We start from the raw sequence: 25313 nt of genomic DNA, 5'->3' as shown, positions 1-25313 counted from the left end.
ACATATGTGGTTGTAAATAAAAGATCTTTGACAAAGAAATTTGGTAGTATAAAACTGGTTCAGTTGAATTAATATAAGTTTATATCATCTAGGTTACTCTAAACATAAATAGAGTCATAACTCTCTTGGGATGTTAGTAATATAGTGCCATAATTCCCCCTACCTTTTATAGGTACAACCATGATAATACAACAGAGCTTTCGAGAAATAATATATAATGAAAATGGACACCTCGATAGACACACATCTATCTACTCTAATAATTTACCTATGTACCTCATTGATGACACATATATTTAATTTACAAGAGGACAGTTTAATCGACATCCCCTGCTACAAAATTTTTCTGTCCCAGCCACTGATTTTATATTCCTTTTGGTAAAAGGATTGACTTTTATGTGGAAGTACCGCTGGAAACGTATTCAGACGTGTATGTTTCATGGGAATTATTTAGAATTAAGTTTTAGACATCCTGTATAAAATAATAATATTTTTATCATTGCAGCACAATATCTGATCAATGAATAAACTTCAGTAAATATTTAGTATTAAAAACTTTGATACCCTTGGAGAAATGAAATTAGTCTTAAATTTTTAACTGCAATTTCACAAAATTGAAAATATTTCAAAAACAGTAAGGTCTAAGTGTAATAAACCTTAATCAAATTTACGTTTATTTCATTCGTAGAATTTTAAAATAGAATAATATACAGGGTGTTCCATTAAAAAATACAACTATAATATTTTTTACTTATTTGGAACACTCTACAGGGTTGTTCACCACATACGACACGGAGTATTGTAGCTAAACGATTAGATTTTTGCAAATTGTAAGTTTTGGGTTCGTTGGAGGACTATTAGAGCTACAATATAAAATTATTTTTACAAGATACAGAGTGTCCACAATAAATAAAAAATATCAAAGTTGTATTTTTTTAAATGGAACACCCCGTATATTATTGCATTTTTAGTTTCTACGATTAAAATAAAGGTAATTTTGATTAAGGTTTATTACACTTAAACCTTGCCGTTTTTGAAATATTTTCAATTTTGTGAAATTGCAGTATAAATTTTAAGGCTTCATTTCTCCGAGGGTATCAAAGTTTTTAATACTAAATATTTACTGAAGTTTATATATTGATCAGTTATTGTGTTGCAATAATAAAAATTATACTACCGTATACAGAGTGTCTAAAAATTTATTTTAAATTATTACTAGCTTTAAACGGCAATAACTTGTTTAATTTAAATGGAACACCCTGTATATTTTATGAGAATCAGATGCACAATTTAATTGTCTATCAAATTGTATTATACCACTTTTTAGCTATCCCTTTAAGTTTTCGTAGAAAATGCATTTTCTTATAATTTAGACCTCATTTATCAATATACCCATGGAATATTGACATTTTAGATTGTTTTTAAAACAACAAATGTACAAAATGTACATGCTAGTAATATTATCGTTTTTAGTAAAATGATAATATTACTAGCTCATTTGTATGCAAAAAGAAAACTATTTAAATCTTTATAAAAGAGTATACCAATGAAATATACCACCAGTATTTCCGCCCAAATACTAATTAATTCCATACTTAATTGTGTTCGTTAATAAATTATTCTAAGTAAATGTGGATTTGAATCAGAAATCAATATAATAATGAGTTATGAAAATGAAAGTCTCTGTTGTTATAAATAAGCATTTGTCAAAAAATAAAATATAATTTTTTAGGTGTTAGTTTTTTTACCACAATGTCTAATACACATACATAATTCAGTTTTTTAGTATTTGGAGCAATTATTATTAATCAACGCAAACAGTAAATTAATGTAGTTTGAATACTGGAATCATATTAATTGGTCCTCTTTAACAAATATTTAAATAGTTTTTTTTATTTTTTAATGAAATAAGCAAACTATATCGACAATATTAGTATCTGTACTCTTTAAAAATTTGGTACATCTTTAAAAATAATCTAAAATGTCAGCATTCGATGGGTATATTGATAAACGTTTATTTTAATCGTAGAAACTAAAAATGTAATAATATACAGGGTCTTCCATTTAAAAAAATACAACTTTGATATTTTTTATTTATTTGGGACATTGTGTATCTTGTAAAAATATTTTTAAATTGTAGCTCTAATAGTCCTTCAACGAACCCAAAACTTACAATTTGTAAAAATCTAATTGTTTAGCTACAATATTCCGTGTCGTATGTGGTGAACAACCCTGTATATTTTAAAAATATTTTTAAATTGTAGCTCTAATAGTCCTTAAACGAACCCAAAACTTACAATTATTTGTAAAAATCTAATCGTTTAGCTACAATACTCCGTGTCGTATATGGCGAACAACCCTGTAGATATGTTACAGCTAAAATGGATAATTGGCTAGTTTTAAAACTAGCCAGCTATTTTGCAAACTAACTAGAAGCGCTGTTATTTTGAAGGAATCCGCCCATTCTTACAAAATAGCAGGCAGCCAAAACGGCTAGTTTACAAACTAGTTGGTTAGTTTGCAAACTATATATTCGTATTGGATAATGTCATAATTTTATATTTATGATTTCATATTAACCAGTTATTTTAGTTAGTTCGTATAATAATCATTTATAATTTTGGCTAATATGATAACTCCATTAGTTTTAGTCACCCAAACTAGTTTATGAACTAAAATCAAAAAATCTTCAATTTAAGAGTTAGATTGTGCCTATAAATTCATCAAATTGAAGAGCTTACTTTTGTTTCTGTATTTGTACGCCTATTTGTGTGATTCTGTCAATTTAATGTGGTTTAAGTTGCAAAATAAAAAAATTAAAAAAAAAATTAAAAAAAGAAGAAATAATAGTTTTAATATGGATGCTTTCAAACAGCCAAATAAACAATAAATATACATTTGCAAATGAGCAATAAGTTAAAATTGGATAAAAATTTAGTTTTCAGTTTAGTAATTATTTATAATAATTTTAGTATTGCAATGTACTTATTTATACTTATTTATTCAACGGCGAGGTACTTGTCCATTCATATTGTAATTATACAATAAAATAAAGCCAAATCCTAAGTATTTATTAGGTTAAAAGCTCTTATTATTATACACTCTCACTTATTTTCTTTTATCTGTATAAACCCAACTACCATGTTCGATGTAACCAACTTATCTTTTATATTATAGTTGCTACTATTCTCATTTTATCTTATTTTATTTTTTTGATTGTTTGAACCTACCTTTTCAGTAGTTATGTACTATACGGCTTTCCGCTATATTTATATTTAGTTAAGTACTGTACAGTTTGTGTTTAAAATATGTTAAAATTTATTTTTAATAAATACATTTAAAAAAAAATATTATTTTATCATATTATCCTATCCATCCTAACTCCGTACCTTAACAAACAAAAACAATTAAAATAAATTTTGTAAACTATCTGGTAAGTATGTAAACTAGCAGCTATTTTAGTAAACTGAGGTAAAATCCCCATCCAAACCAGATTTTATAAATAATTTACATACTAACCAGTTAAATTATCAACCAGCTGTGGTTGTTTGCTATTTTGCAAGAATAGGCGGATTCTTACAAAATAACAGCGCTTTTAGTTAGTTTGCAAAATAGATGGCCAGTTTTAAAACTAGCCAAGTATCCATTTTAGCCGTAACAGATACATTATTACAAATTATTCGGAGAGTCTATTTTTAAACAGCTTGATATTTTTTTTACATATCTTCATATTTTGTGACATTTTTTAATATAATATTATTTCTGGTACTATCGACTAGTATTTGCACCATTTACATATAGATAACTCATATTTTATCCGTTTTGTTACAGTGTTCGTACTGGAGTATATCCCACAAACTAAAACGAAGATTCCAAGGAGTTCTAGTAAGCACAGATGAAAACTTTCAAAGAAACAGGAGACAGCTTCGAGGAAGAAGATTACAAAGGACGAATATTCTGCTGGGGTCCATAGCAATCATATTCTGCATTAGTTGGTTACCTCTAAATTTGTTCAACCTCATAGCGGATCTATCGACTGATTCGAATAAGTTTACTAGTCAACCCATGATGGTAAGTGGTAAATAATATTAGTTTTGCTATGAGTTAAATTCAGTAAGAAGATAATTGTCAGATTTATTTACACTTCAACCTCTTTAATCGGAATATCTCAATTGCGATGTTACATAATGAACGCTACGATAAAAGACTGATCAATTACTAAGATTGCTAAAAATGTTGTTATTGTTTGTAATAAAAACGGCTTTAAATTTACGCTTTTTTCAGCGAGGTTTCCTGTGGACAACGCGAGCTTCTGATCACTTTATATTGTGCTATTTTGACCAAACATGATGCGCAATAAATGACTTCATTATTTCATCCCTTTATACATATTTTTTTGTGCTCGCTAAGTCGTACATTTAGAGGATGTTTAGTCTCTCCAATATGCGACTCACTGCATTCACAAGGTACCTGGTAGATATATTCTTTCTCTTGTTTCAATGACTCCGTTCTTGTTTTTGTTAGGAAATTGTATATTATGGTAACATAAATCTTCGTCTTCTTTATACAGGGTGGCGCACCTCATTCGTCTCGGTCGCTTATCTATTTTATCAAGAAAAATAAAGCAGTTCTGCTAGAGGAACGAATGTTTCCTACTAGTCATTTTATTTTGTGAGAAAAATTGCGTCTTGGCCTCAAGGGCTTATACCCTTGTATATATATATTTAAAGTAGATCAACCTAAGACGTTTATGGACTAAGACTACTAGATGGCAGGACCGGTTTCCCTACATAAAAATATTTTTTGTTACTCTGAATTTTGAAGCTACCAATAAAAACAGAGAAAATAAAAATCGATAATTTTCGGACTGTGCCAATTAGTTACTAATCGACCAGATACTTTTTGTCTATTAGATATGCTATAAAAGCTGGCAATTATACAATTCGACCATTGTAAATACCCGACAAATTCTTCAAGGCCGACAAGGCTGATGCTTCTCACTGATAAGAAATAAAAATGTTGTTTGTTTAGATAATTTTCGAGGTATTTTTTCTTTCTGAATGCACATTTTAAAGTATTTTATATTTTTTGGCCCCTTGACCTATTATTCTGGTCGCACGTATGGAAGTTCTGTTTCTTCTAGTTTTAGAAAATGTTCATATTTCTTTTTTCTTTGTAGGTGTAGTGTAAAATTAGATTAATTTATTATGTTTAATTATAGTGTTTAGTGTAGCATGTTAGTGTAGTCTACCAAAAATAGTTTAGTAGTGTTTTTATAGTTTATTTTGTAGTTAAGTAGTAGGTGAAGAGATAATTTTGTTATTTTTTCTTTTTGTTTGATAAATTAGTAAGTTTGATAATTTGTTCAGTGTAGAATACAAGAATAAGTAGTTGTGTAGTGTTTTTAAGAGATTATATTCGTTTATTTTGTAGTTGAGTAGTCGGTGAAGGGGTATTTGGGTATTTCTTCTTTTTGTTTTTCTTGTAATAATTGTAGTAGTTCTATTAAATATTGTGATAGATACACTATATCTTCCTTCAACTTCGTTGAAAAGTGCGTTATCATATAATCTTGGTTTTCTGGTAGCAGAATATACGAAAAAAAAGCTGATCAAATTTATTTGAAATTAAATTAATCTAGCCTTATTAATCGAATTAAACTAGTTAAATAATAATAATAGTTAGTTGCAAAATACTATACAGGGTGAGTTTCCCACGATGTTCTCTATGGGCATCTTGGAAACTACTGGAGATAGAGAGTCGGTTAATGGGGAAAGAATTGCAGTTTTGTGGGGTCACAAATATGCGCCTTTCGGATTTTTCGGAGAAGTTCAAGGCTTATTAGATATTCCGAAAAAAACAAATTTTGGCTATTTTAAAACTTGTCTCTAATTCCATTTTAATCTACTGTATGATTGTATGATCGAATAAAAACGGCGTCAACGATGGCTATGAAGTGAAGATCGCTGTCATTTTATATATAAAATTATATGGGAAATATCATTGATCGTCATTTCATAGCAATCGCTGACGCCGTTTTTATTCGATCATACGGTATTTTAGACAAAAAGTTTTCAGATAAAAGTTGTAGATAATCACATACCTAATGAGTTTGTGTTTTGTGTTTTTTTTTCTAAAATCTGTCATTTTTGACATATGACACAAACATATGTTTTTTTAGTAAACCATAGTTGGCCATGACTTCATAAAAAGCGCCATTTTTTAAGCTTTTCAGCGATACGTATAATATGTTTTTTTTCGAAAAATTACAAGTTATAGCCAATTCTTTTCTTTCTTGGCTAATTTCCATACCAATAATACCTTAGAATAATAATACCATGCCAATTAGTTAGCATCAAAAATGTTTGAAAAAAGTTTTGTTTTCAAAAAAAAATATCGTAAAATTCGTAAAGCACTCAATTTAGAATAAAATAATCTAAGAATGAAATGATTCTTTTATAAACCTACATTATTATATATTATAATTAAAATAGGTATGTAATTTTTTTTAAATATTAATTAACAGCCAATTAGCATTATCATAAATTGTAAATAATGTACCAACATATCGAAATAATAATTTCTTTGTTAATACGGTTTAGAATTCTTAAAATAACAGTCAAAAATAATCCACAATTTACAATAAAATAAAAGTTTCGTTTAAATTTCTTAATCAGCTGATCACTATTAAAGTTCGCAGAAACCCGGGCTATATTATTACATTACTCTGAGGAAAATAACGAAAATAATCGATATTTTTGCCTCCGCCCCGAAAGGTTCACGATTTGTCCTCCAGTTAGCAGCACATTTTGTCTAGTCGGTTGAACAACTTTAAGAATATATAAACAAGGCTTATACCTATGCTCACAGATATCCAAATAGGAATCTTCCTGATAAGCGTTCCTTTTAAAAACTACTTGTCCTATATTTCGCAGAGCTGGTAGTGTGGTTTATAAAAAACCTACTAGGCAGAAACCTATCGTTAGAAGTGAAGAAAATGAATTTGCTGTAATTTTTTTTTGCTTTATAGAAAATCCATATATCTACAAGTCATCGTAAAATAAATCAAAGAACTACTTCTTCGTTTTACTTGATAGAATAATAATTACATATTTAATAAATATTATTATTAAACTATTGTAAAATAGTATTTTTATAATTGTAATAATTAAAGTAAGCTGAAATAAATATAAATAAAGTCCATAAACTAATTTCGATTCTGAAAATAGCTACTGTCACTAGAAACTTGCCATGACGCTTATATTATTAGCCCTCTTGATTGTCATTTTATTGAAACTTCTCTCTTTATTCAAAATCTAAGCTAGATCGGTATAGGAGACCCTAATATACTTCGAAAGAGCATTCAATTGAATCTGCTTCGATTTATTTAAAAAAATACAAAGTCTTGTATTTGAAATAATAAAGTTTTTATGTAAAATAAATATATAAAATATACCAGCAATTTTTGATACCCCTGTATACATTAAACGAAGTAATCAAATTTTTCAGTAAAGTTTATTTCTTTGGCTTAAAAGTCAGCACAAGAATTAATTTTGAAAGTCAATGTACAGGGTGTTGACAATATTTTTTATTATGGCATGCAAATTTAAATATCTCTAAATATCTCAAAAACCAAAGCCTATAAACATATTTGACCGTTATAATAAATGCCTTATTTTATGTCGACGGATCCAAATATGAAATAAAATACCGGGCGTTCCATACGAAAAAATATAACTTTGGTGTGGATCTTAGTTCTGACATAACCTGTACATTTCAAAATAATTTTAAATTATGCACATTGCCTTCCCACATATACCCATAAAATATTTTGTTTCTACATCTTTCCGTTTTCGGATAAATTAACCGAGGATAATGATGTGCACCACCCTGTATACCTAACGGTAATTCTACCTAGAATAGATATAAGCTTTCTTTTTTATTATTTATTAACATAGAGTGCTCCAAACACATTATCATTAGAATCCAGAGGTGTTTTATGCCAGAGTATCATTAAATAAAATACATTTATCTAAACCGTTAAAGGCATGTAAACTACTTGGTTGTCGTAAAAAGACATAACAATAGAAAAGCCATTAAAAAATAATGGCGCTTGGCTTAAAACCTCTAAACTGGAAATAAAAATTGTTTAGTCAGGTTTTAATTCCTGATACGGTTCCTTCCGTTTCTCTTTTGTTTTGAAACAGTATACTTTAATTCTTTCGCAAACTACTTCAGTTTCCGATACTGAACTGAGGGTGCTGTAAAATGGAAAGGAATGGAATTTCAATTATTTTATTTTTATTGGAAGCAGTGGCGTATTTTTCAAGGTTTATATTGGCGAAATAAAACACTAATTCACCACAATACACCAAAACACTATTCGATTTGCACTGAACGCACATTTTGCTAACCATTTTAATGTACAGGGTGACCCAATATTTCGTGGACGTATTTTGGGAATCAAAATAAGTTCATTGGACAAAATTTACTTTTATAAAAAAGTGCTTCGTTGTTTTTTTATATACCTATTATACAGAGTGGTCCGAACTGTATTCCGGAAATTCTGCAGTAAAATATAAGTAAAAAAGTTCGTATAAATGTTTGTCTTAAAGTGCTTACTTTCAGAGATACAGGGTGCAGAAGTTTCATTTTTATTTCAATTTTTTCTAAATAATTTCTGAAGTAACGTCAATATTTGGATGAAAATAGGTGTCTGGAAGTTTTTTGACATGAGAAATTTGATTTAGATGTCAATATGACTCCTACTAGTAGGGAGCGCCACCTACATGTGTTTCAACTGTTTTGAAGCGTAATAACTTTTTGTCCGTACCTGTATAATACAGAGCCAAAAAATGTACATCTCTGGGACTTTTCACTTAAAAAATATTTCTTTGTAAAAATCGCTACGAGCAACCGTTCTTAAAATATTTAGAATGGAAATAGACAATACATGTCATTATTGACGAAAAATAAAGACGTTGAGTAGGTAGTTTCACTGAAATAATAAATTTAGAAAATTTTAATTTCTTTAAATTAATCATAAATTTTTCTGCAAAAAATTATGATAAAACAGTTTCTGTTGAACTTTTGGCACAAAATCATTTCAAATTTATGATTTCAGTCTAATAACTATTTAGTCAACATGTTAATTTATCTCAGTGATGACCGGTATTTATAATTTCGATTCCAAATATTATGTCGAAAACCGTTACTCGTAGCGATTTTTACCAAGAGACCTTTTTCACGTAAAAAACGTCGTAAATGTATATTTTTTACTCAGTAGTTTTATACAGGTACGGACGAAAAGTTATTACTCTTCAAACCAGTTAAAAAATATGTAGGTGGCACCCTCTACTAGTAGGAGTCATTTTGACATCAAAATCAAATTTATCATGTCAAAAAACTACCAGATACCAATTTTCATCCAAATATACTCCAGAAATTATTTGGAAAAAATCGAAATAAAAATGAAACTTCCACACCCTCTATCTCCGAAACTAAGCATTTTAGGACATACATTTATGCGAACTTTTTTAATTATATTTATCTGCAGAATATGGTACCTATCGAAGTTTCCGGAATACAGTTCGGACCACCCTGTATATAACGTTTGCCCGGGAGAAGGCATCAAGCTTTAAAAAATAAATAAATTTTTTCAGACATTTTAAAACCCGTTATTCCGACTTGAATGAGACTTTGGGTGTCTTTGTTTTGCGAAGTAATATCTTACTTTCAAAAAAATCAAGAAATAGTACGGGAAGGGTAGAAACTACCCCCACTCCTATATAAATTTCAGTATAAATATTTTCCAACCCCACCAACATCAGAATTTCTTTTCGTAAAATGATCCGTCCAGTATTTACTAAAAGTTTTGTGTCGTGTAAAAAAACGCCGCATAGTTTTTGTGAAAACAATTTTTAAAGAATTTAGTTTTCCAAAGCAGACCTACAAAATATACAAGGTGTTCCAATATTTCGTAGACAACTACGTATTTTTTGGGTCAAAATAAGTTAATTGAAAATCATTTACCTTTACACAAAAGTGTCTCGTTTGCTCGTTAGAGGGCATCAATAAAAGATAAAGCCGAATGTTAATTAATTTAAACATTACTATTTTTAAGCTTTTAATGAAGCTTATCGTCAAATAAAATTTTTGTTACATTATAAAATTCATAATCATCAGCATAATAGATTTTATGCGCCTCCATAACTTGATGCGACAAAAAACATTTTTTGGAAGCAAGCTTTGTAAAAATATTTTTTTCCTCAGGAAGTATGCCTGGTAGCTTTTTTTACAAGGGACAAAAAATGCAGTAAATACTAGAGGGACAATTATTTTACGAAAATAAAATCGTTTGTTGTCCTCTAGCGGACAAACGAAGCACTTTTATATAGAGGTAAATTGTGTCCAATAAACTTACTTTGATTCCAAAAATACGTAGTAGTTCTATGTCCACGGAATATTTGGACACCCTATATAACTGTTTAATCATCAGCGAATGATTAAAACTGAACTAATATCTACAAATTAAGCGTTCAGTTGGCACCGAGTAGGCGCGACAAAAACTAGCTAAGCTAATCAAAACCAACCGAGCGTAACAATTAAGTACCGAAACTAGAGCAATAGGAACAGAGAACTTGAAGGAATTGGACCATTGTCTTTGTTGTATCTTTGTTTTATCTTAACATTTATTAATTTTGGCGATCTCATATGCATATAATTGTGTGTAATTTGAGACTTGTTTAATTAATTTTAAATTATTAATGCTATTAATATTCTGGAATTCATCTGCACGGCTTTTATTTGCTTCAAAGATTTTTAAAATTTTTGTTATTTTTTTAAATATTTTTTGACTATTTTTCAAAATAAATCTGTTAGCTACGCTACTGATCGAAAGCTTCTGTTTCTAATTAAATATTTATTTTATTAATTCGCAAAGTGGTTTCCACTTAAAAGAGTCTGAAGTAATTCCGGTAAGTTTAAAACTCTCGGCACCCATAAAACTGAAAGATTTAATTGAATAACGTCTAATAACGTCTCTCTATTTTAACATGATTTTTTAATGTCCCAGTTGATCCGAGAAAATTAAAAAGATTTGATTTATGTATTAGTCATGATTTTTTTAAAAAAGCAATTTAAATTTATCTATCGTATTTTCTATTTCAACATATTTCTATGACTGAAAATTCCGATACGTGATGTTATCTCTTTTCTGCACCCCGGACATTCAAAAGTCTCATTGCTTTGTTGCCTCTTTAATTTTTGGTTGTCGCTGTTAACTGAGTTCACAATTCTTCTCCATTGCGTTCTATTGTGCGCTACTTCTTTCCACTCATTCTGCACGTTTATCCCCTTTAAGTTTTCGTGAAAAATATCTTTATACCTTTTGAGTTGCCCACCAGGTTTCCTCTTACCGTCTATAATCGCTCACAGTAAAGCAGAGATTTTGGTAGGCGGTTTTCTTGCATTCTGCATACGTGACCAGCCCTTAATATCTTAAATGGAATTTTGTAATCATGACTTCAATCATCTCGCAGCTAGCTTTTCAATGACCGATACGTTTGGGACATGGTGGAACCATTTTATTCTTATAAGAGTTGTCTAAGGTATCTCTGTTGTAACTTATATTGCAAAAAATATTTGTACGAAGCGGCACTTTGTCGGATGTTCAATTTCCAGAGTTGACGTAAGTACGTCCAAAGTTAGCATACTGTGGGCCAAATTAAATTGGAACCTTTTTTAATACCTAATAATAATTTTTTAATTTTTTAATGTTTTTTTTTTTAATTTTTTGGATACTACGATATTAGAAGGTATCTCTGTTGCAACTTGTTTAATGCGTTCATGTGCCGGTGGTACAGCACCCATGTTTCGCTTCCATTTAATATGGTGGGGATTATTATAGCTCGGTACACTGCGAGTTTCGTTTTTGTGCTCAAGTCATGAGTGCAGAAAACCCTCTCTCTTAATTTCCAGAATACTCGATATTGATATTTGGGCTAAAGTTTCAAACACACTGTGGAATGGTTTAACAAAGTTAGGAATTCGATAATCTGATTTCGATTCAATTTTATAGCTTTACTTTTTTTGAGATATTGGCTTTTAAAGATGAGAGTAATTATTTAAAGCAATTATAATATTTGAAGCATGCAATTGCTTTTGGTCTTCATTTTCTTCTTCTTGTAGTGCAGATCTATTAATGGATGTTTGCGATAACATTTTCCATTGCTTCTCTGTTCCGGGCAGTGTATATTAACGACTGTACATCGTGTAGTCCTGTCCACTGTCTAATATTCTTCAGCCAAGACATTTTCTTCCTTCCGATACCCCTCCTGCCTTCCAGTTTGCCTTCGATCAACAGATGTAAGAATTGATATTTGTGGTTTCGCATTATGTGCCCCAGGTATGCGGTTTCTTCTTAATCAATTCAAACAATTTACGGTCTCTGTCAACCCGTCTGAGGACCTCTTCATTTGTCAACCTAGCCGTCCAAGGTATCTTCAGGATTTGCGATATAGCCACATCTCGAAAGCTTCCCATTTGTTGATGGTAGCTGCTTTCAATGTCCAACCTTCCATACCATAAAGGAGTACCGACCAGACATAAAACTTTACGGATCTTAGTCTAAGGTTAAGGTCAAAATCAGAACCGACAAGTACTTTTCGAAACCTCAAGAATGCATGTCGAGCTTGTTTAGGGGTCGTCATTTTCTTGACAACTTTTTGATCTTGTCTTGATTTCACGACAAGATCAAGACAAGAAATGATTTTTGGTTTTCAAGACAAGACAAGAAATTACTTCTCAAGGTCAAGATTTCTTGACAAGAAATCAAGAAAATCTTGAAATTTCTTGAAAATATGAAACAAAAAAGAAATACTCATTTACTTAGGTATTTGTATATTATATGAATATCCATTAATTGATGGATAAAAAAATTATTAAGCAAAAAATATTTGTACGCGACTTTTAAACAAGGGGTTCCCCTTTAATAAATGAATTTTAAACAGGGATTCCCCTTTTGTCGAGATATCAAGAAATTTCAAGATTTCTTGAATCAAGACAAGAAATCAACTCTCAAGAAATGGTCAAGATAAAATTTTTTTTTTAATTCTTGAAAATATTTCACGACAAGACAAGAAATTGCTTGTCAAGACAAGATTTCTTGTCTTGCCGATTCCTAAGCTTGTTCGATGCGACATTTAATTTTCTTGTCTGATGTCCAATCTTCGCAGAGCCAGATGCCCAAATACTTAAATTTATCTACTCTTTCTATGGGCCCTGTGTTAAATGTTAGGATGGAGTTTCTAAAGAAATCTGGATTTCTGGATATTATCATAAATTTGGTTTTCTTGATGTTTAAGTTTAAACCCATTGCTTTGCTCTGTTCTTCTACCTTGTTGACCAGTTGTTGTAGGTCGTGTATATTGTCTGCAATTAAGACCATATCATCGGCGTAGCGGATAATGGTATTAATTCACATTCCACTAACTTTCACTCCCATTTCCACGTCCACCAGAGCCTCTTGGAAAATAGCTTCTGAGTGTAAACTAAATAGGAGTGGAGACAGCACACAACCCTGTTGCACCCTAACTAAGTTGTATGGGATTGGACATGTAGAATGTAGAATATAGAATGAGAAAGAGGGGGGGTTAATCACTGCGACCTTAAAGGTCTATTGTGGCCCCCTTCCTTGAGTCATCACAAAATCTATAATCTATCATACCCCTGTTGTAGAGGGGTAACTTGGTCTCTCCTTAGACCTGATACCGGTGTTATCCCGTAATAGAGAATATGTCCCCCTTTCTCTATTGCCTCCTTGGATTTGAGGTTAATTCCTATCGTGATGAACTGACCATGACCCTTCTTCCTCGACTTGATGAATCGCCAATTCAATGTCCTTACATTGCAGTTCTGACCTTGGATAAGGCTCAGCAGGTAGGTGGTGTTTTTCCCATTGCTCCTCGGCAGAAAGACCGTTATGGCCGCCCCTTTAGGGATGTTTTCTCCCTTCACTGCAACTAGTTCCGGCCCTTGTCAATTTTTAAGCTTAGGTGCGATTTCCACCAACCAATTCTTGAGGTACTCAATCTATGAGGATCATAGCCACCCGAAAGTGTATCCCGCAAAACGCAGCTGACCCACATTTTGTAGATCGTTGTGTTGCGATCCGATCGCCACTATTTCGTCCAGTATAGCCTCTTCTAGAGACGTTTGCTGGTTGGTGGTCATATCAACCTCTGGGGATTGGACAATTTTATTTGTGGGGTTTGGTTCCAGTATTAGTATGTAGTTCCACTATGGTCTTCATCGACAGACTTAAAGATAGTGGCTATGGTTTTTGTAAAGTCAATACCATTGAAATCGCATATGTATTATTATTATTTTTTGTTGTTACTCTAGCAGAGACGGTTTTAAGTACTCTACCTGAAATTCACAATGAAGAAGAGCACGGTAGAGAAAACCATGATCACTATTCTAGAGAATTCAACTATGCTGTTCTAAACTTATTAAAAAATAATAATAATATAAATACTGTCCTCATACCGAAGATTATAGTTTAATACATTCAAAACATGCCACATTAATTACATTCAAAGCTGAATTTAGATTTTTTTTAGTTTTGTATGTTTTCATTTTTTGTTAAAAAGTGCAAAGAAAAAAAAGTACTTTAACTTATTCATAATTTTCTAATAGTTAATTTAGTAACTAATTTATTATAATATACATACAAACAAACAAACAAATACGCTTTATTGTACAAAAAGCCAAAATAGCTTCATCGACAAAGCATTTACAAAACAAACAAAAGCACAAATATACAAATAATAAAAAATATTACAATAAAAATCATACAATTCAAAAAAAATTAAGTCATTTTTACAAATAGAACATACATGGACAATTGCAGAACACAAAAAAGGCGTATCAATAAAATTTTACAATAAGCAGATTGTAAATAGATATAATTTCAAGAGTTATAACATATTAAATACTTGACTTTTGACCAGTGTGTGAGATGATCAAAATTTTAAAATTCAAAATTGTTCATCAACAAAAATATCGTTTACCGCATATAGGGCTCTATCCAGTAAGTATGATTTCAGAGCTCTGCGAAATGCGGGAAAGAATGAAAGCGACTTGATATTCAAAGGATTGTACATTTTTTTGGCATTGTACAGTATTGAACCTTTGACTAGTTCTGAGCTCGGGGTTGGCAGATAAAGATCGTGCTCTGCATTCCTAAGTGGATAGTTATGAGATGGCCTTTCGGGAATAGCAGATATCTGCTTGCAGATTAAGCAAACGGATTCAAAAATAAATAAAGAAAGAAGAGTCAGTATTTTGAAATTTTTAAAGAAATTCTGGCAATGAGTTCTACTGTTCAGTCCCAATAAATATCGGACTGCTCTCTTTTGAAGTTTGAAAATACAATCAAATTTTGTTGCGCAGCAAGTACCCCAGAATGGAAGGGCAAAACAAAGATGTGACTCAAAAAGGGCATAATAGGCTATTCTAGAGGTTGATAAGTTAAGTTCCTTAGAAACTGATCTTAGCGCAAAGCAGGCAGCGCTTAGTTTCTTTGATAGAGCTTCGATGTGAAAGTCCCATTTTAACGAGGTGTCTACAACAAGTCCTAAGAATTTCCACTATTGACGTCCACGACGTCAATAGTGGTGTTATTAAGTACAAAAGGTTGTATAGTACTTTTATATGACAAAACTTTAGTTTTTCATAGGTGGAGGCATAGGAGATTAGAATCGCACCAAGATTTAATGGTAGTTAACGTAAGTCACTGGATATAGTATTATATAGTGCCGTAACATCTGGGCCGCTCCAAGTGAAACTAGTATCGTCCGCAAAGAGGCAGATTTTACCGCTTATATCTAGATTTGCAATGTCGTTGATAAACACCAGAAACAAAATAGGGCAAAGTACTGAACCCTGAGGGACACCACATTCTATAGGCTTACAAGAAGACATAGACTTATCAATCCTCACAAGCTGCCTTCTGTTGCCAAGATATGACTTAAGCCATTCGAGCGACACTCCCCTGAATCCATAGTATTGCAATTTGTTAATTAAGATATTATGATTTACACAGTCGAAAGCCTTAGAGAAATCACACGTACATTATTAAAAAGTCGAACATAGCATCATTTGTGCAACTGTTACTCAGAAATCCAAATTGATGGGTAGTAAGTATTTTATATTTAAGGAGAAAAGATAGAAACCTTTTTTTAACCAATCTTGCAATGATCTTGGATAATGTGGGCAGGACCTAATAGGTCTGCTCATTCAGCCAAAAGTGTTCACCAGGTGTCCACCGCTTTATGACGTCATTGTAGGTTCATGGTTATTAGTCCTTATGCGGCAACCAATAATACACACACGTGCATTATTGGTTGCCGAATGCAAAACGTTCATTATTTAGTTTATTTATTTTAACACCTTATATGTATGCAGTATAGAAAATTGACTGTATAAATCGTATTAAATACTCGGATAATGCATTTTTAAGAACAGCAGTTCCCAGCATCACCTTTTGCAAGCATTCTTTTTAGAGTACTTCCATATTTTGCTTTAAAATAATTAATAACCAAACCAAACCAAACAAAATCGTGGGCACTTAGTAAGCACTTTGTCACAATCCACAATACAAAATGAACGTATTTATACACTCTATAGCTCTAAAAACTTTAAAGACACCTTTTCACATTTAAAATTGACAAAATAATTAACTCAAAATTTCTCAGCTGTTATTTTTATAAGTTTACCATAGGCAACTAATAATACACACTATCATGACAAGGACTACAATGACGTCACAACTGTCAGCTGAAGCGCGGGAAGAGGCGAACGTACGTCTTATGAGCAATCCTATTAGTTTGCCATTCTTGGGCAGGACCTACTGTGCAGTATGTTTCTTCAGTTCTTATTTTGTATATTATACGTTTAAAAATATACATATTTATTAAAAATAATAATGTAGAATTTTGTTTTTGAAAGATATCTAATATATTATTTTGATATTTTTCAACCAAAAAAAATTAAAAAAAAGCAGTACTGTGCACGCAATCGTTTTTTCAATTTCCTTTCATAGAGCAAATTTTGCTGAAATAAACTGATTTTCTAACCAAAACCGATGCCAGTCAATATTTAAACAATTTAGCTTGCGGTGATGAAACGCTATATCAAAAAATATTTGTATACAGTCTGTTAAACATTTTTTTATTTGCTTTTTTATTTGGCTATTTGGTCATGAAACGAATCGATGCAATTCTGCCTAAGTCGTTAAAAAACGATTTGGTTCGAGGCCAATCCCGAGCCTTCCACAATATAAAATGTATTTTCATAGCATCTAGTTGGGAGAGTACCGTAATCCATCAATTATTTTTGCAATATCGCTTTGTTTTGAAAATATTTTTAAAAAAATATATTTTTTTAGTTTTTGTATGCTATTAATTATTATCTACGAAATATTTAATATTTTTTGTAATTATTAATCTTTAGTAAAATTTAATGTATTCTTATTAAAATTTAATGTAGTTTATTTGCAGATGAAGTTATAATAATTACTTATATAATACCGAGTATAATACATAGAAGGGGATGGCGTCTCTCATACGACGCGGAGGCTCGACAGTTTGTAGTGAAATTAAATTTTGTGAGCACATTATGTAGGTTAATTCCGAGCACTTTCTAAAAATATAGAGAGCTCTACAGGGTTTCCCCCAAAGAAATTACATATCAAAGTTGTGTTTTTTTTTTGTAATGGAACTATATATTAGTTGATTTTCGGATTCTAGCAGAAAAATAATGGTGAGTTTCGCTAGAAAAGTATATATCTATAATGTAAGGTTTCTGACATATTTAACGTTTTTTAAAAATGAAGAACAATTATTTTGAAATTTCAATAAAAGCTTCCTAAATTGGAATTTACCCGGTATAGTTACATGTAGTTGTAGAATGTAGAATGAGTAAGAGGAGGGAGGTTAATTACTGCGACCTTGAAGATCTATTGTGCCCCCCCTTGAGTCATCACACAATCTACATAACCCATCATACCCCTGTTGTAGAGGGGATAGGGTATGTCTTATCCTCCTCTGACAACAGTTCTTCCTCCGAGGGTACACACCCTTCCACGGTTGGAGTTTGGCATTCCGTGCCACTCTTCACAGTCGAGGAGCTTGCCTCTCTTGTCTGAAAAACCCGTGAGGTGGAGGCTGGAGGATCTGTCTCCATTTTCTCCACCTCTTTAACCTTGGTCTCTCCTTAGACCTGATACCGGCGTTGTCCCGTATCTATAATAGAGGATATGTCCCTCTTTCGCTATTGCCTCCTTGGATTTGAAGTCAATTCCTATTTTGAGGACCTGACCATGACCCACCTCCCTCGAGTTGATGACTCGCCAACTCGATGTCCTTACATTCAAGTTCTGACCTTGGATAAGGCTCAGCAGGTAGGTGGTGTCTTTCCCCTTGCTCCTCGACAGAAAGACCGTTATGGCCACCCCCTTAGGGCCTTTTTTTCCCTTCACTGCAACCAGTTACGGCTCTTGCAAATTTTTAAGCTTAGGTGCGATTTCTACCAATGAATTCGCCGATTCTTGAGATACACAATCTATGAGGATCATGCCCACCTGAAAGTGTATCCCCGCAAAACGCAGCTGACCCACATTTTGTAGATTGTTGTGTTGCGATTCGATCGCCACTACTTCGTCCAATTAGCCTCTTCTAGAGACCTTTGCTGGTCGGTGGTCAGAGCAACCTGTGGGAAATCCTTTGGCAGCACCGCCATGTTCACTTGTCCAGCAATAGCGGCAAAGCTGGTGATACGTCCCTGCTTACCTCCCGGTGTAGGACGGCTTTCCATCCTGGCTTTTTTCTCTCCCTGCCAGAGAAGAGGTGAGAGGTTCTCGCTCCCTCTCTTGCCCTTTGATGGATATGAGTCAGGTTGTTTCTTGGTTTCTTTACTCTCCCCTTTTCGGAGGAGTGTTTTCGCTTTTGATTCCTCTGGAGCAAGTCCTTCATGGAGCAGTCGGAGGTATCTCCGTGCTTCTGCTCCGCTAAGACCTACTCTCAGAGGATCGTCTAGCCCGCCTAATTGACCCAGGCCAGGTAGACGAAATGGTAGCTTATGTCGCTTATTGGGTCTAGAGGTAGGCTCCCGACGCTTGCTGGAGAATGTGGTAGCTTGTGTGCCACTTGTGGAGGATGATCCCAAGCAAGTGTCAGCCACCCCTCCTGTAGTTTCCTTTGGATTTGATCCCTTGGGTTTTTCATTGGTAATGTTCCCAGTGTCGCTAGTGGGCTTCCCCACAGCTTCACCGGTGGTGTTTTTAATACTAGATCTCAGAGTGTTCATACGAGTCGGATAGTCGGTCCACTTCTACAGAGCCCCGGATGCAGAAGTAAGGGGTAAATACAATGGGGTGCCCCCTGATGCCCCAATGTTGAGGCCAGTAATGGCTAGTTCTCTATCTAGCCACGCATCCCTTTGACCTGGTCCCACCATCGTAGGATTTAGGTTTTTGGTGAGGTTGTCTCCTCTGGGTCCAGGTGGTTAAGCCAATACCCCCCACACCCCCTACCGCGAGACATGACCACAGTCAGTAGAGGGTGCCAGGTATGACGGACAGGGGTAGCCCCGTCCGGCATCGTTATGTGCATTGTATATTGTACATGTAGATATGTGCATGCATTGTTATGTGCATGTGCAATTCCCTAGCCACGACACTACAGCCAGGGACAAGACAATGAGATGCTTCTTAGACTGAACCAAAGTTCTAGAGGAGATTCCTCCAGCACCTGGCATGGAGCTTCCCCACCAACGACATGGTCTTGCATCTCTTAGGGAAAGTAATATGTAGTTAAAATAATTAATAATTGTACTTTAAATGAAATTAAAACTTGTCCCAAAAAGTTATACAGGATGAGACAAAATTAATATTGAACATTGGTCTAAAAACAAGTTACTCTTTTATTTTAAATGGAACACCCAGTATATTATTACGATACTCAATAGGGAATTCATGTCTCTTCAAAATACTATTTAGGTTGGTTAGGTACAGCCTCGCCACAAAAAGAGTCATTTTTACTGCTAATAAAACAATATGCTATTATTGAGTTTAACCAAAAAAAAATAAATTATCAAAAAAAGATAAAAATTGACGAAACTGCTTTTTTAAATTCGTTCCTTTGGTAAACTATTCCATAGGGTTTCCAAACTTTCGCCAAACTTTCGCTGAAACAACATTTAGTTTTTCCTCCTATAAAATGCAGATGTGGGCTTTTTAACTAAAAAAGAGTCTAAAACAAAGAATAAAATAGACAAGGGAATACAATAACCACTAGAACAAAATATATTAAACTTTTTAACGAAAACAGACACCTTAGATAAACGGAACGTTCTACAAAAATAAATTCTCGAGCATTTTATAACAATTGTTGGTATTTAGGTTCTAGTGGACGTAATTCAGAACTAAGATCTGTCCAAAACATATTTACAAACATTTTCTTTTAAGGTTTATTTTGAAAGGGTTCAAAAAAGCCTACAGCAGAATAATTAAAATTAATGCAAACTTACTGGAAAAAGCAAAAGTCAGTATTTTAAAACATCCTTTAAAAATGCATTTACCAATTACTTATTATTTAATTACAATTAAGAAAAAAATTGTGCACGTGACGATGGTAAAAACACTTTATTTTGTTTTTTATGTTTATTAATTTTAATTGTGGCATTGATAAAATCTAGAAAGCATTGAATTAACTAAATATAACAAAACTTTCAGAAAAAAAACTGCTTGTGCACTATGTGTGCTTATTTGAAGTGAAACTTCCTGCTAACAGCTGGAGGATTTGAAGGATATGTGTGAAAAAGTAACATATAATGCTGTTTTAAAATAACTGTTATTCTCAATTTATTTCTGTAATCTGAGCATTTTCTGTTTCCTCAATGGCTTGCAAATTTTGGGGAATACCACCCAAAATACACACTTTTATGCAAATACCTGATAATGTTAACGCTTAAATTTATTTAAGAAGAGAAAACGTTTTGGACCCAATCCAATTCGTATTTATAGTGGTTTACAGTGGTTTTGTTAAATTATAAGAATATTCTCGTTGATTATTGGTTTGAAATAAAAAATATGACGATGCCCTCCAATGAAAATGCGGGTTGTTTAGCTCTAATACTCGTAATTCCAATTGTGAGCTAGCAAATGAGCTAAATGCTTTACCTAGACCGTTATTCAGTAGCTACAAACCTATTGATGAAAATATGCATGAAAATTTACTTCCTACCACACAACCAGAGGATATTGATACCCAGGTAGGGTATCAATTTTATTATAATGATTTTCTTAACTTTAAATCAAATGTTTTTTTGGTTTTTGTGCTATTCTTACCACTTTTTTTCTCGTGCGTCAATAAAGACATGGTCAAGGTCATGTCGTGTCAATTTTTACTCTCGCATCACGCGTAAAAAGTTTTACTTCAAAATTGTCATTTCTTAAACAGATATTATAAGTTGTGTAACATCTTGCAGTGTTTTTAAATTTGTTCTGCGGAGCCACGATTAAAAGGCGATTCTTGAAATCGCAGAATGTTAATTAGAAATGAAATGGCGAATGTGCCGTATTTTTTAATAGAATTTTTTGGAAGCTCCAAATTTTGGTAGTGGGCACACCCATTAGGCGCGATTCTCAATGTAACGTACCGTCACCATCACGTTGAAGGTCCGTCTCGACAGAAAACATGAAGTAAATCGGAGATGGACGTTGCCACGATGCGACTGTGACGTTACGGGTAGTGCGAATATGTTCATTGTTGGGCATTTAAGAATATTTATCGTGGTGGCCACCAGCATGCCTTCAGCTCGATGTGACGATGGCGGTATAGTGAATATTTCAATCATGTACAAAAAATCCCATATTAAGCGGGTAATTTTCGGCGAAAATTGCCCGCTAAAATCGAAAATTACCCGGCGAAAATTTCCCGCAGAATGTCTAAGTGACAATAACACATTTGTCACTTAGACGTAAATTATTTTTAATAGGTATTCTAAAAATGTCTCTATTTGGAAACGATTCTTTAAGTGGAATTGAAGAAATAGTTGCCGAAAGTAAGCCGAAAACACTATAATTATTAATTACCAGTATGAATAGAAATAGTTTATGGACTTTATAAAAGATAGAAACTACATTTTGGATGCGAACATCTCAATCTCGGCACTGGCCAATATTTTGACCGATTGGACCTTTAATATGAAAAGGAAAAACGGCCAAGACTATAAGGATTTTACGGTAAAAACTATTTGGAATGTAACAGCCAAGCTATTAATGAAAAAATACCAAAAAGAACATAATACTAAATTTAATCCTTTTTTTTAACATAACATATTTTTTTAAAAGGAAGGAATTGCAGATGGACACTCTAAATAGATGAAAAAGCGCAGTGAAGCTCTAAGGCACTCAAATACGAAGAATTCAAATTGATGGTACGAAATTGTAATGAATATTATATATATATATATATATATATATATATATATATATATATATATATATATATATATATATATATATATATATATATATATATATATATATATATATATATATATATATATATATATATATATATATATATATATATATATATATATATATATATATTTTTTTTTTTTTTTTTTTTAAAGCGGGGATTAGGAATCTGCTTATCAGACGAATGGGCTGCTTGCGCGCTCTTGTGTGCCCAGACAGTGTCGGATTGGTACTACCTGACCGACTAAACCCTTCCCCTCTGTTCCACAGCAAATCGATATATATATATATATATATATATATATATATATATATATATATATATATATATATATATATATATATATATATATATATATATATATATATATATATATATATATATATATATATATATATATATATATATATATATATATATATATATATAAAATATATATAAGAGTTTCTTGCCTTGAACTGCTAATATAGAAATTAATTCCACGCTGTGTTCGACATAATGTGAATCAACCTGCTCTCACTACCGGTTTCTGGGGCCCTACCCCATCATCAGGTGAGCTTGGGTATTTCCACAATATGTCGAGCACAGCGCAGAGTATATAAACACGACTTGTCGTAAAGTAGCGGTAAGATATTAAGTCCCGCATCGTGAGATAGCGGCCTGCGTGCAATGGTAGTACTTTCGTACCACCGAGGCACAACTATCGATAGTAAATAAAGGCTTTTTTCGGCTAGCCCAAATTATATAATGGAAAATAAATTTCTTGCAGTTTTTAGGTATATAATAAAATTATATAAGAGTTTCTTGCCTTGAACTGCTAATATAGAAATTAATTCCACGCTGTGTTCGACGATGTGGGACTTAATATCTTACCGCTACTTTACGACAAGTCGTGTTTATATACTCTGCGCTGTGCTCGACATATTGTGGAAATACCCAAGCTCACCTGATGATGGGGTAGGGCCCCGAAACCGGTAGTGAGAGCAGGTTGATCCACATTATGTCGAACACAGCGTGGAATTAATTTCTATATTAGCAGTTCAAGGCAAGAAACTCTTATATAATTTTTATTATATACCTAAAAACTGCAAGAAATTTATTTTCCATTATATATATATATATATATATATATATATATATATATATATATATATATATATATATATTCATTATATATATATATATATATATATATATATATATATATATATATATATATATATATATATAGATTTATTAATACTATATATACGAGCCCAAAACTATATATATATTCATTATATATCAGACCCGATTTATATATTTCAGTATATGGGTCGGGTCTGATGTACGATTTATATATTATCGTATAGAACTGGTTCCCCACTTCCTGACCAATATTTATAGCTGGGCCTGAAAAAAATGGTTTTATATATTTTTATATATATATTGGGGGGTATATATATTGTCACGGGCGGCGTATATATTATATATATATATAGTATAAGTGTATGCTAAGCGATTTATATTGAATCGATGTATTCAGACCCAAGAACCGGCAACACGGTAAAGCAAACTATTAAAGGAAACGAAGATATAGCCGTGTTATATTTGGTAGAAAACAAAATGCTCATACTCTTAATTAGAATATTAAGAAATTCAGACGAAAAAATGAAAATAAGTATTCTTTTAAAATTATTCCTTACTAGTTTCATTTAAAAAATATCAATAATATATATATATATATATATATATAATGAATGAATCCATTATAATATATATATATATATATATATATAGATTTATTAAACCGCTTATACGGAGCTCCAAAACTACGTTGCTTTATTGGGCTCAGACCTTTTTCGAATTTCAGTCGTCACCGGATTTGTCTGAGTACGACTAAACTTTTATTGTCGAAACCGGTCGTTCCCCTAATAAATACTAGAAACAAAATTATTTCAGATCGGCGGGTCAAAAAATTGTTTTACGAGTACCTACACTGGTATTTTCACTTCGATGCTAAGTGTATAAGCCGATTTACGTTGTAGAAGTACGATGTTTTCAGACTAAATCGATCAGCAATCACGTTGTAAAGCAAAGAATTGTAGGAGTAACTACGAAAATATATTTCGATGCTGTGATTTCGCTGTAGAAGTACCTCAAACTTTAATTCGTCTAAATCGATCGTCAGTGTCAAAAAAATGTACGAGGCTAATAACTAGAAACAAATTTATTTCGATACTATGGTCATCGTTGTAGAAGTACCCTAAAAATTTATTTCGATTTAAATCGATCGTCGTATACCGGGTGCGTCTCAAAAGTAGCTCACCCCTACAACTTTTTTTATTTTGTCAGATAAAAAAACGAGTTTTGGTATGTTAGTATATAACATAAATTAGGATTGATTAACGTATTCAATTTTTTTTGGTCACTTTCTGTTTCACCGGAAATTACTACAACTTTTGATTTTTAAATGGCACCCCCGGTATATTTTTACATTATTCGATAGAAAATCACACTGAATAGAATGGCATATCATAAATTTGTCAATTTTTGACATTTTCACATATGATTTATTTGTAACATGCGGTTCATAATGACAATTTCTGACTTGAGTACCTAATTGTGGTACCAAATTATTCTCGTAGAAAAACACCTTTGTTCCGTTTGAAAAATTGAGATATGATTAAAAATTCAATTTTGATATCTTATAACGGGCCCGGACAAGACACGAAAATCATTAGACTATCAAATCTATTTTTTTCCAAGGCTCCTTGTAGAAGTAAC

At 32.2% G+C, this 25313-nt stretch overlaps 1 protein-coding gene across 1 annotated transcript in view; it reads left to right on the top strand.

The window, feature by feature from the left end:
* The window catches only part of LOC115880978 (neuropeptide F receptor), a 107353-nt gene that overhangs the window by 54765 nt on the left and 27275 nt on the right, over positions 1-25313 (top strand). The window contains exon 4 of the mRNA XM_030898323.1: positions 3832-4071. Within this exon, the coding sequence (XP_030754183.1) occupies positions 3832-4071 (240 nt within the window). The remainder of the gene's footprint in view (positions 1-3831; positions 4072-25313) is intronic.

Source organism: Sitophilus oryzae, unplaced genomic scaffold (assembly GCF_002938485.1).
Source record: "Sitophilus oryzae breed Bouriz unplaced genomic scaffold, Soryzae_2.0 scaffold_168_pilon_pilon, whole genome shotgun sequence".
Lineage (NCBI taxonomy): Eukaryota > Metazoa > Arthropoda > Insecta > Coleoptera > Curculionidae > Sitophilus > Sitophilus oryzae.
The sequence above is the reverse complement of the archived record's forward strand: the minus strand, read 5'-3'. Positions and strand labels throughout refer to the sequence as shown.